The sequence below is a fragment of the Tachypleus tridentatus genome, chromosome 1 (genome assembly GCF_004210375.1).
Source record: "Tachypleus tridentatus isolate NWPU-2018 chromosome 1, ASM421037v1, whole genome shotgun sequence".
Taxonomy (NCBI): domain Eukaryota; kingdom Metazoa; phylum Arthropoda; class Merostomata; order Xiphosura; family Limulidae; genus Tachypleus; species Tachypleus tridentatus.
In genome coordinates, this window is record NC_134825.1 from 102,109,670 (window position 1) to 102,123,346 (window position 13,677).

The 13,677-nt window shown below is 34.3% G+C and overlaps 1 protein-coding gene across 5 annotated transcripts in view; it reads right to left on the bottom strand.

The window, feature by feature from the left end:
* Positions 1-266: 266 nt before the first annotated feature.
* mRpL35 (mitochondrial ribosomal protein L35) overlaps positions 267-13,677 on the bottom strand; it is a 31,020-nt gene continuing 17,609 nt past the window's right edge. For all 5 annotated transcript variants that reach the window (XM_076515509.1, XM_076515487.1, XM_076515518.1 and 2 more), the window contains 2 exons: positions 12,140-12,335; positions 267-846 (listed from right to left, as the gene is read on the bottom strand). In XM_076515509.1, coding sequence (XP_076371624.1) covers positions 471-846; positions 12,140-12,333 — 570 coding nt within the window. In that variant the 5' untranslated portion in view covers positions 12,334-12,335 and the 3' untranslated portion in view covers positions 267-470. The remainder of the gene's footprint in view (positions 847-12,139; positions 12,336-13,677) is intronic.

The following is a 13,677-nucleotide window of genomic DNA, read 5'->3' on the forward strand; positions in this document are numbered from 1 at the left end:
AAAAAAGGTAAGAAAAACAAGACTGGAGATACTGTAGACATTATCTACTCAAATTACAAATCCCAGTTTTGTCTCCACCGAATGTAATTTTAAATAACAGCATGGAACCAAAATATGGACTTGTGGTTTAAATAAATACTGGCTACTGTATCTCCAGCTCTTGTTTCCTTACTTTTTTATGATCCCTATTTACTAATGGAAGCTAATCATTTTATAGTTTCAAGTATACAAACAGGTTCAGTGAAATCAAAACATATTTTCAATGATTTAAGAAATCAATATTGTCAGTTTTAATGTTTAAAAAAACACACCAAAAACCTGGTAGGAAATGCTCACTGAATGACATCAATCACCTATTCCAGTACTTTATGGTAAATATAATTTACATGTAAGCTAGATTTTCCTACAATAAAGAAGTTCAAAATATCTAAACATTAATCTTTACTAATAACAACCTGATATTATCAAACTTATCGTATCCTAGGAACATAAGGAAAATTATGACGTATGTGATATGGCTCGTAAATGTCATCAACATAGTATTTAGGTTTCTTCCAATATTTTGCAACCATTTTGTCTAACATAATTGATTGTGTCTTATTACAAAAAACATGCTGTCTAAGTCTGTACTTCCTCCTTGGGGATTTCTTGTATAGCTTCTTGTTTTTGCCAGCTCGTGTTCGTATCCACACTCCACTCTGTAGGCGATAAAAACGTTTCACAACTGCTTTCACCGACTTCCTCTTACCTTTCTTTAGTGAAAATTTTATCAAAGATCTGGATGACTGGAGTAAAGCTGGACAGATAGAAGACTGCAATATTGTTGATCTTCCATATAATGTTGTCCTATTGTTATGAAATTAGCGTTAAAAGTCCCATTGACTGATTTTAAATTTAAAATTACATTTCTTAAAACATCTGTTCTATCAGAGAATTCACTAACATCTATACCAGTTTAAAATGGGCAAACTACAAATAACTACATCAAAATTTATTATATAATGGTCAAAATACTGGGATGATAAAATAAAAACTTGATTACAAATAAAAAATTAAGATATTTATAGCTGTATATTATAATCATTTTTTAGAAACAATGGTAAATTACTCATATCTCACCCTTTCCAGATTAATTTTAATAATGGTATTGATTATAATACCTATTATAAATAGTTTTAATTATTATTATAAATATTATTTCCCCATCTTAGTCCTAACATTTACAATGGTGTGGTAGTTCTTACTTGGATAGCAGCTTAAACAGATGTTTACTGCAGTGCAGACACATATCTATTTTTAAGTTTTACTCCAAAAGTGCCCAACTGATAATAAGTAAACAATAATAATAAACAAGTAATACTGTGTTTACATTATAGTTAATTACCCAAGCTCATTACTAAATGAACATGGGAGTGTATATATCTATAGAGTTCTGATCTAGATAGGAAGCTTGTTAATTTTGATCCAGAAGTTAACATTATTTATTAATTACATTTATAAAACTGGTAACTTTCATGTTCAAGGGTTTTCTCACTGGGATAAAAGTCAGTAATTGTGTTATATATTAGTGCATGTGAGGGCAATAATTTGTATTCATAACATATAGAAAACAAAGGACCATTTGGTCCTTCAAAATTGTCCTTGCATGGTCCATCTTTAAGGAAAGTAAAATTTAAACATAACCTTTAGTTTCCAGTAACTCACTGATTCCCCCTGGCCTCCACCAGTGCTAAAAGCAACCCAATCTCAAAAGTTAATCACCTCATTGGTAAAATAAAATTGTTTTTAACAGGAGCTTAGCCTTGGTCCTGAGCTTCTCTTTCTTCTGAAGTAATCCTGTGGTGTGAACTCCTTTGTTAGACCAGATACATCTATGCTTTCTTTGGAATAAGTAGTTTTTTTTTTTTACTGAGCAAATAGCTGGTGCTCTGAAGTACAATATATTCTCAGATACTTTGATCTAATAACTTTATTCTCTCTCTGTGTCTCAAAGCTTCTATCTCTGTCATCCTCTTCAAGAAGATGTAAATATCTACTGTATTACCCTGGTGTTTTTCTGATACCATCTACATCACTTCTCTTATATTTTTTGAACAGCAAGTATGATTCCTTTGGTGCCAGTATTAGGGAGTGGAATTTCAGATAATCTACTTCATCACCAAAAGATAAGCAATGAAATTCTCCATCTGATGAAATAATTTCAGTGTTTGATAATGTGTTTGTCTTAATACCATCAAAAGATGTAATTTCATTTCTGAAGCTCTGAACTAAAATGTGAATTTGGGAGTGATAATGTACTATTAAAGTTATAATTTTCCTTTACTGAAAATGTATTTCCTATAGGCACTTATTAACACTCACAGTTATTTATTCCCATTTATTGCTGCCTTCTATATGCAAACTTTTTCTTTATGCAATCCACAAGCCTTCTGCTTCCTTCTATTGGAATTGCAAAATTACAGCCTGTCTCTCATAAAAATCATGTGTCACCTCTTCACTGATAAGAGTATGATATGCTCATGTGATTCATGTGACTCCCTCTATAGAACAACCACTTCAGAGTTTGAAAGAAAATATCTGCACTAGATAAAAGTGGAGAGAAGGATGAGTAGAGGTGAGTACCTATCAGAAATACATTTTCAGTACAGGAAAAATTATAATTTCCAATATGATACTCACCTCTTCTCACAAGATTAGCAAGAATTTTACATTGAGGAGGAGGTGGAAGCTGTGCAAGAGAAACAGAAGTACTCAATGAATACATCTGAAGGATATCCCTGAAAATGAGATTCAGACAAAAAGATCACAAAAGGGGAACTGAACAACTTCTGAGCCAGGTATACTCTTTGTGCTTTTATGAAATGTGTAAGATACAAGGGTGGAAAATGGGAGGAGAACATCTGCAAGGGAGAGAAAGTGGCAGGAAGGTGATCTTAAAGAAAGTTAGTTAAGCTCAAACCCACAATGAAAAAAGGTCGATAAATAAGGATGTGCCTCTGGATGTATAGTTGCTAGGTAGTAGCAGACCATACTCAATAAATCAACTATATCCAAAACCTCCTCACAAGGTACCAACATCCATGCAAGAGAAGAATAAGGATCATACTGTCTTCACCTCAAATCCAATAACTAGGGATTAAGAACCACTCATTCCTGGTATTACATGAGAATTCTGAGCTACAGATTAGAGAACTTGACATCCCATAGCAAAAGGATGTCTGGCATGTAATCCACTCCCTCTAACTGTGAAACACGTCAGCATAATCTAAATGGCAATAATATCCCCATAACAAGAGAATGAGGGATAGCTAAAGGCAAAACCACAACCATCCTATGACCCACAACACATACAATGTAGATTGAGGGAGGACAATAGACAATCTTAAACCTGTATGATGAATTATGATGATTAGTTCCCTCTAAATACAAAACCTGCCTATGGGATACCAACATCCATGTTAGAGTAAGATGAGGACTCCCAATTGTAGGAGTAAACTGCATTCTGATGTCTCACTCCATTGTACTATTTATCACAAACAGGAAAATATTACCTCACCTAAAACTACAGAACAACGGCACCCTACTCTGTAACTGAATGGTTATTATATGGAACTCATTCAGCAGGGTGCCCCATGGTCAACCACCCAAACAACTTAGTTCTGGAAAGTGGCAAGGACTCCTTTCTTCAAGTGGTGTATAGGAGTCCTGCTGAATGCGCTCCATACAATAACCATTCAGTTACAGAGGACTCCTATACACCACTCAAAGAAAGGAGGATGACAAAGTGTTGGACAGTCTAGAGGAATATCATAATCAAAGGTGGTGCAATAGGTGACCATGAAACCTTATTCTGAAAAGTACAACATACCAGGTTATTCATTCCAGGCATTATAGGGATAAGTGGTCAACTCTTTTGTATTATCCATGCAGTGGTATGGTTTGGTGTGGACATCTTTATGAAGCAAAATATAGTAAGGCTATTCATCTTTAAGCACTCTTGTGGAACACCCCATATCAATGGTAAGCATACAAAGCCATGGAAGATAAAGCACAAGTCCACATGCCTGGGCAGTTCTGACTCAGAGTTAAAGAATACTTGGGGAGACACCACTTGCCATTAACTGGGTTCCACATGACAAAGTGTTGCAGAAAAAGACCCATGAAAGTGCAAAGAAAAATTACCAGATAGAATTCCACTGAAGTCCGAAGAATGGCCAAAAATGGTAGAAGAAACCCCAATGAAGAAGAAAGCACAATATAATGAAGATACTGGGAAATGAACATAATGGGAGTTGTCCACATGCCTGATTGCAGAAACTTCTCCACAGTATGATGAAGACAAGAAGCAAGAGAAAAAGTGAGGTGTTGGATCTGATGGGAAGACACCTGAAACAAACAGGCCAATTGAACCAAAATGTGGACCTAAATGGTAAGGGTAAAATGGAAAAGATTATAAAGGGAGGCAAATTGCCAAGGGATAAAAGTTGGGGACATGCATCCTGGAAGAAAGCACTATGGACTATGTAACAAAGAAGAGCCCTGACTGAGCACAGAAGCCTATTCATCCAGTCCAGGGTAAAGATGGGAAATAGAAGAAAAAGAGAAAACTACCTTTTGGAACTGCAAATTTTATCAAATTTGGATAAAAGAGAAGATAGACCAGGTGATAAAGGGTACAAGAAATGTCAATGGTAAACAAATCTGACCTCTTACATCCACAGGCTTAGAGAAGGAAGGAAGAAAGTTTTAGGGGAAATTTGAAACATAAAATACAAGGAAAGTGGCTCAAACAGAGGTAAAGAAAGGGAATGTAGGATCATATTAATTTCCCAATCCAGATGGGTAGGACACCTGGGAATGAATGTATGGGCAAGGTAAGAACAGAGGAAGAAAAAAATGGTACTGGGAACAACGAAAGATATGGGATAAGTCTCCTGATATTTTGAAAACAAAGAGATCAAAGACCAAAGTTTGAAGAACTAGGTGAGAAATTCTGCCACACAAGTCACCACTGACTTGCCAACAGGAAATTCCCTGTTTGTAGACCAACTATGAAATACTTTCCAGTTGCATTGGTACACTTTGATGGAAGATGCAACCAGTTAACAAGGAACTAACTTAACATGTAAAAAAGGATCTTGCCAAGGTCCAGACAAAAGTCAAATGTGAAGACACAGGACTTGTATATTAGGATGTAGAATGTGACCAACATCAACAGAGGAGGGAGAAGGTAGAAAGGAGCAATTGTTTGAACTATGGAAACCAAGGTTGAGCTAGCCAATAAGGAGCAGTTAGAAAGACCAAACAGGAAGTGAAGTGGACAAGAGAAATAATGCAATGAAATAGGTACACATAAAGACACTTGTGTGACCAATCTTGGCTGAATGCACTGACTACCAGAGCATGTGGAAGTGGTACATGCAACAAAAAAGAGAAGTTAGTTGGTGTTGAGGGAAAGATATCCAGTGGGAAGAAACCCACCAAAGGCAAAGATCCCTGAAAACAAGAGAATTTGATGCCCAATCTATGGAATATATCCAATCAGGGCATAAAAGACAATTTGCAACCAGACTAAAAGCACCTGGCACATAAAATGCAATAGAATAAATGTGATGTGCATGAGCCCAGTACAAGATATATAGCATCCAAAAACAGAGATCTCTGGATTGGGTGATTCTTTTTGGTTGATATGTACCAACACTGTAGAACTGTTCTAATCAACTATCACCAGATAATGTTTGGCGAGAGAAAGGAAGTGATGCAACAGCTGACATATTGCTAGAAGTTCAAGAAAAATGGCCTGAAGCTTCCTGATAATTGACCCATGCCCCGATCCCTGATGGAATGCATCCAAGAAAAGATAAAGATACAGATGTGGGGAAGAAAGTGACACTACTGCCAACATATGGGTCTTGTCTTAGGAAAAGAGGAAGAGAAATGGGGTTAGTAAGAGGATCCTGAGCAAGGTTCTTTTATTCACAAAACACACACTTAAAAAATTGCATATAAGCATGACTGAGGGGAGCAGTGATGTCATTGAAGACCACATCCTCCAAAGTAATAGAATCTTGTGAGCAGTGAATGAATGTGCCAAAAGGGCATGGTGAGCCAAAACCTTCATTAAATGAAGTTCTGAAGAAGAAGTTTGGGCTTGGCTGCTCTGTGTGTTAAAAAATACCACCAAATGTACAAGGCATTAAGTGGATTTGAGGATGAAATTCTCCAGTTTGATCAACCACCACACTTGAGCTACCATAGAAAGGGTCTGCTGAGTATAACTGGCTGGTTTCTGTTTGGAATAAGCCAAAAAACGCCAATATAACCATGTAATAATGAAATTACAACCACATAGCACAGAGACTCACTGAGCAAAAACCCAGACTACTTGATAAACTACATTCAAAGGGGAGGGCTCAAATTTAATAAACTACCCTGAGATACAGAAATTGAAATTAAGGATGAGACTGAAATAATATAGGTATATGGAGGTAAGCACTGGAGACGTCTATTTTTGTCATCCACAATCCTGAAGAAAATACTCCATGGTGAACTTGGGTAGTCACATGAAGTTGCTGAGGCAAGATGTCTGATTACCCACCACCAATTCCTGGTTTTCTTGGAAACAACAAAATTTCAAAAATAAAAACCCCTAATAGGATGTGGAACAGGATTGATTGCCTGTTAAATGAATATCTCCTGAACCACTTCTTACAGTTGGTGATGGGTCAGGGGTCTCTAAGAAGAGTAAATAAAACTGTACAAGGAATCCTTCTGACAGAATCTGAAACACCCATTAACCTTATACAAAGGGATTCCAGCAAGGAAGAAATTTGAAAATGAAGTTCCTACTCTACCCAAACCCAAATGGGCTGTTACTGGTGCTAGTGCATCATCTAGGAAACCAATAATGACTACCTTGAGTAGAAAGGACAGGTAAAAGTTGAGATGGAGTAAAACAAAAAATGGAGGCTCTAACAGAGACAAATGGACTACAATATTCATATGGGTAGATTGTTGGTGAGCCGATGTCACCTGAGGTTTGATAGTTTTATGAACCACATACATAAATCCCTCAGATATGTCCAAGGTAAACTGACCTAAGCCAGTTTCCTCTAAGGTCCTAAGAACAAAGAAACCATGTAACACCAGAGCAAAAAATAATATGTGGGCTAAAGTAGAGGAGAAAAGGACAAGGACATCTGAAAAAACCACTTAGGATTTCTGTTTACAGCTTTAGATAAAGTGATGCATGGAATGCATCCATGAAAAGATGTAGATATAGATGTGGAGAAGTGGCACTACTGATGTTATTAAGGGCAAGACACAAGAGAGAATATTGGACATGGGTACAAATGACATTTGAATTGGGAGCTGCATTTCAAATAGGTAATAAGGAATTTAACAGATGCTGATCTAAAAATGGATAATCAACACAATGGTAGAAAGGGTTAACTTATCAGGGGAGAGAGCATACTAATTCTCTCACTTAAATGCAAGGCAAAGTGGTCAGCATGAACCTGAATATCACATGGGAAGGAGGAAAAATCAAAATGGATTGAGAAGATTGTCTTTGCATTAAGAAAGAACAAGATGTATACAACTTTGGGAAAAAGGATAAAATTTCAAAAACTTGAGACACAAAATCCATAAAGACTAAATTAGGTCTAGGATACTCTTCAGATTGGGAATGGGAAGAAATGGCAAACTCTGGAGGAAGAAAAAGGTAAAGTTCTTATCAGCCTGCACAGGTTCAATGGGTTCTAGAGGAGCCTGACCAATATCTGGGGACAAAGGTTATCTCATGTAACTTTCATTTCCTGAGATATAAAAGCAGATAAGTCCACCATTGGATCACATGTACCTGAAGCCTAAGAAAAATGCTGGTCATTGGTGTAACATCCAAAATGGTAGCAGTAATTTCAAATTTCATTTTCACAGAAAGGTTCACCAAATTTGAGTGCAGAAATAAAGTGACTAGAATTAACTGATAAATACTAATACAAGAAACAGGTTGAATGAAGGCAAATTAATGTGAAAAAGAACAACTTCATGGGAAAAGCAAAGTCAAACATGAAGTTTTAAACAAACAATAGAGCATGTCTGAATTCAAATTCTGCCAAACAAGAAGTGATAGTTTGGTAAAGAAGTGTAGAGGGAGTCACATGCATTATGTGATCATGTCATGCTCCAACTGGTTAGGAGGTGTAAATGATGATTTAATAAAAGACATGTTGGAATTTTACAATTCCAATAAGGGGGGAGCAGAAGGCTTGTGGGATGCATAAAGGAAAAGTATGCATGTAGAGGGCAGCACTAAAAAAGAGGCAAGTATTGTATTGGAATTCAGTTTTTTTGATACTCAAAAATAATTACCTAAATCCTAAAAATTGTAATTAAAAATATTCACATTCATATTTTCTTGATCACTAGATTATGCTTTGGAATGAAGAAGAAAGTGTAAACAAATGGTTTTTCCTCAGTGTTTTGATGATATACTGTTGAGTTTACATTTATGTCGAACGAATACCCATCTGTATTGGTTTAAAATTCACATAATCTTTTAAACTACTCCATTGCTTTCCTCAATATTATATCATTTTTCAAACCTTTTTTTTTATATTCTAGCTACTCTTTCTATAGTATATTATAGCTTAAATTAGTAACATATGTTGATGTTTAAATTTAATTTGTTCCTGTTCTAAAATACATTTGAGCATATCTTCTCAAACCATTTCCTGTGAAAATAATTTATTATTTTTCCAATCTGTTTAATTATTTAAAATATTGTCCTTTACTGCAATTTTTCTTGGTGTGTTATCTTCCAGTTCTCCAGCAATATGCTTCAGTTTTTTTGCTTTTTTTCTGGAACGAAAACTTCCAAGTTTTTTTTCTGTGTAAACAAAGCTTGGAAAGTTTTACCAATTAACTAAAGTCCAATTTCTGAGCCACTTGAATCTTTTTATATCACAAGTAATTCAAGTTATTTAAAAAGTGGATCAAATATTTCACCCCAAGTATAAATTGTGTGTTATGAAACTCAAAGCTTTGAATGTCTTTTTTTTTTTTAAAGGGGTGGGGGTATCTGTTCTATAATTGCAACAAATTAGTTTATGTACAAAATATTACCTTTATTTTTGTCACTCATTTGCATAGTTATCAGTATCATGATGAAAGGTACTTGTGAAAGTTGTTTCATGTTTAAAGAAATATTTCTGTTATTTAGCAATAAATCTAAACTTTTACAGAACCTACATCTTCAAAAATTATGATATTATAATAATCATAAAAGTAAGCTACTATAATTTTAGACAAAGAAAGAAGTGATCTTAGCTACTAAACAGTGAGTGTTTGCCACACATTATAAAAATGATGTTCCAAGTGATGTGATATCCATGAAGCTACTTTATCATTAATAGTGTAAACTCTGATTGGCCTTTATTATGCCTGACACCAGTTATAATGGTAATAATATTTGTTAAAGAATGTCAAGATAATCTTAGAGCAAACTTCAAGAATTTATATTTCTGATTCATCCATGTTTTATCAAATTATCTAGAAAAGATTTGTAACAAAATCATATTATTTAGTTTTAGCCACTGTGACATCCTTAAAAAAGTATACATCAATGTTGAAATATGGCAAGTAGCCATGGCATGAAACATAACATTAGGGATAACCAACTATCAAAATCTATACACATTAACACAAAATGGCATTTAACCAAACCAAAGGTACAAAAATCAGGTGACTTGACAGATGTGCTTGAGTAGGAGTATGGTGAATTCAATTTTTAAAGCCATATTTTTTATGAAAATAACCCCTGATATTATGATGTAGCTGTAAACTTGTAAACTTCAAAAAGTTCTTTATTATCTTGTTAAAGGTACCAGGAGCTATATTCATCTCCATTCCCATGGTTTCTTAAGTCGTAAAGTTCTTTTTCCATAACAATGACATTTACTTTGCTGAAGTTAAATTAGAGCAAAATTTTAGACTTTCTGTATTAAAAGCTCTTACTTTTTCTTCCTCCAGTGTGATAAAGTATTCATATTATTCCATATAAAGATGCACTAGTCGAGTTACTGAATGCAGCTTAAAGATTCTGATATGATGTGGAAACCTGTTTTAGGAAACTTTCACCTTCATGTAGTTGATGAATTATGTAAATCCAACAAGGAGGAGTTGTTGTGCTTTGAAGATAACATTATTAGGTAACCTTTAGTATTAGCATGTTTCTTGGAAATTATTAATATGCAGTAATCAAATAAAGTATGATCAAATATGGTTATATAGACTGTAACAATGTGGTGAGGCATGCTAAATTCTCTGCATATTTGTAGACTTAAACTACCATTTTATGAAGTCACAAATATCCAGTAAGTTCCACTTCAGCTGTTTATAAGGTGTACTGGGTCTACACCTATCATCTATCTAAATATTGTACACCAATACAAGCCACTTTTTGATAGTTAACAAATTCATAACTGATATAATGTTATAGTGGAATAGAATGTATCCAAACTACATTTTGAGATTGTTTAGTGTTCAAAGGTTGTGTAATGCTATTGAAAACATAAACATTTTCCAATGCTGAAAAGGTATTTCTGACAGATACTTACTTCTCATCAAGTAATATCTTTCCTTGATTTGTGCTGCTCTCTCTATGTGCATTTTTTGTTTGCCAATAGCCTTGAGTTTTTCCCCCTAACATTCCATGTCTACACATGACATATCTGCATTGTAGCATGCAACAACCCTCCCAGCTATGTTTGAAAATGCAACTTTCTGATATGATACCTCATCTTCACTCATATAACAGATAGAATCCCACACTGGAATGGTGGAGTGGGGGACAAGTACTGCACACTTTTCAGAAGGCAAATTGAAGAGAACCCAAGGAGTACAATGCCCTAACATGTAAGGTAACAGTTGTGGGAGACCACACCACATCTATACCAGTTATACACTTTGCTCACTGTAAAAGAAACAGGCACAGCACCAGGTTTACAGTAGAAGGAGGGTCACAACTTTATCTGTTCCTTGTATTTTATTTCAACCACTCCATCTTCTTATTTTCCACCAAGAGTTTAATATAGATCTACAAGATTCAGGGTGATTCCAATATTTCTTGTAGAATGCTCAGGGTTAAGAATGTTACTATCTTCTTTGTATAAAAGAAGAAAACATTTAAAAGCTCAGCCATCTAATAGTCATTAGAAAAACCCTTGCCATTACACATTCCCCAAGATACAACATTTTAATATTATTACCTATAATGTACAGAGCAAGATGTTTCTCATGATAATTTTTCAATCTCTTACTTTATTTTCTAACCAAATTCATAGCCTTTCTACTGTTCATTAAATCTTCCAGTTTATTTATCAATACAAATTTCTTAAACTTATGAGTTTATCCCCAATTTTCTCTTCTTATCTTGTTTTCTTGATATCCACTCTCAATCTGTTGTTTTCTTCATCAAAAAACAAATTTTGCAAAAGATTTGCTATTTTCCCTTCTAACTGTACAATCTTCCCTCAAGTTATCTTTAACATGCTCAAGTAAGCAAGTTCTGCCTAATATTGAAAAATGTTCCTTATTATACCATTTGGCAGGCTTTCTTTGTTATTGAGTAATACATAATGCAAAGTCCAGTTCTACCACAAGTTCTATAAACTCATTAAATAATAGGTCTAACCTGCAACAAAAACTAAATGGTCACTTGTTAAAATTCCTCTCATATCCATGAACCAAACTGAACACTGGCTGATTAACATACTCAATAACTAACAGACTAACTAATCAACACCACTTCTGGTATTTTTATATTGCTGCTATGTTTCTTCCCAAGTATTTAGAAAATTCAAGAGGCCACATTAAATCTAGACACTGAGAAAATTTATAGGAGTTATACATAATCATGTCATGCAGAAACTCTCTCCAGCAAATAATACAAACATTTAAATTACAACATCATAATAGTTTGCAACACTACATTTTTTGTAACACAAACACACTTCTAATACTACACTTAGATTTTCATACTACTGCAACTAATAATAATACAAAAATCCTGTGTTACTAAATCAATAAATAATTTTTGCACATTTAATTATGAATAATCTAGTTAAATGGAACCTACCACTGATTGTCAATAATAGGCAACACACTGTTAGGCTGTTTCCTAAGATGAGTGGTTAACCTTTGTGTCTCAACACCAGATGAAAATGAATTGAGCAGTTTACTTCTGATGTTAACTTGCTCTCTTGGAGCTATAGAACAGCAATTCAGTTGAAATCCAGTTCGAAACGCTGATGACAAAACTCTTCTCCACATCCCTGTAAAGTAAAAAATATAAAAAACTTAATGCATACTTACTGTCATGTTGTTCATTGAAAGAAAGAATTTGAAAGGGGAGGTGATTGAACTGTTTTATCTATAAATCCAAATGATATTTGTATAAAAACCACACATGTAGTATGACTAAAGGATCAAGATTCAAAATATAGAACTCGCACTTTCTTGAAACATTGTCTCTTTTCTATTCAAATAGTTAGTCTCACAATCCTTATCATAAGGACAATGAACTGTTTAAAAAAGTGAAAAAGGAGGGCCAGTAGGATGATACCTAGGAAAGAAAGGTTGTCAAATGATGACAAGTGAAGATCCCCAATTTTTTTTTTTTAAATTAGAAAGCTCTAGGTTTTCTATATTATTCAGAAAACTGATAATATGGCTGCATCATCTCTTCTTGCAATTAGTTATGATCATGGCAGAAATGGGGATACAGAAATAGGTTTTGGCATGATACAAGTCATTTTCAGCTTAGACAGTTTTACTTTTCTAACATGAAGATTGGCCTTTATTACAGGTTGCCTTTAGGCCTGGAGGACAGAGTAAATTTAAGGAGGTTTAAGGGAAGGCTCAATAAATATTTAACTGATCAGTATTAGATTTAAATTATTTTTTTTTTATACAAGACAGCCTTGATGGGCCAACAGACTCCTTGTTGTCCCTCAAATGTTATACTGATAAACAAACTTCAGATATCATAGAAGCTGACCAAATTAAGGAGTTTATGAAGAAATTAGTACAAATGTTTGGTGTGTCTTGTAATAGATCTTCAAGACTGTCCTTATTCACCTATTTTCAGTGAAAGAACAATTCAAACCTACCCTTCACTTTTAAAGAAATCATAGTGGAGTGCTGGCCTCCCATACTGCCAAGACAAACACAATTTGCAACTAAATGTATTAGAAAAATAAAACTGTCTTAATAGGAGACTAGCTATATTTTTCCAATGGTAATACAGTGCCTTTTTGTCCTAATACATTATAAATATAACAAAAAAAATGTTAGTCCTTTATTCTATAAATTTTTGAGGTAAGCTTATAAGCTTTGGTAAGATCACTTTTTTTTTTCTTGCAGAAAACAAGTTAAGAAATGTTTACCTGTAAGATAATCCTTCTAGCACTAGAAACATTTTATTAGCTCTTGTCTGAATCTCAATTTCAATATATTAGTAATCTTTTTTAGATATAATAAACAAAACTGTATACATATATGATGTTCCATGTGAGGACAAACTAGTGATTTATATTGAGATACTTCTTTTGACTGGAAATCAATGTTTACAAATACAACTTGAGAGATTTCACCACCTATGCCAAGATACTTTCC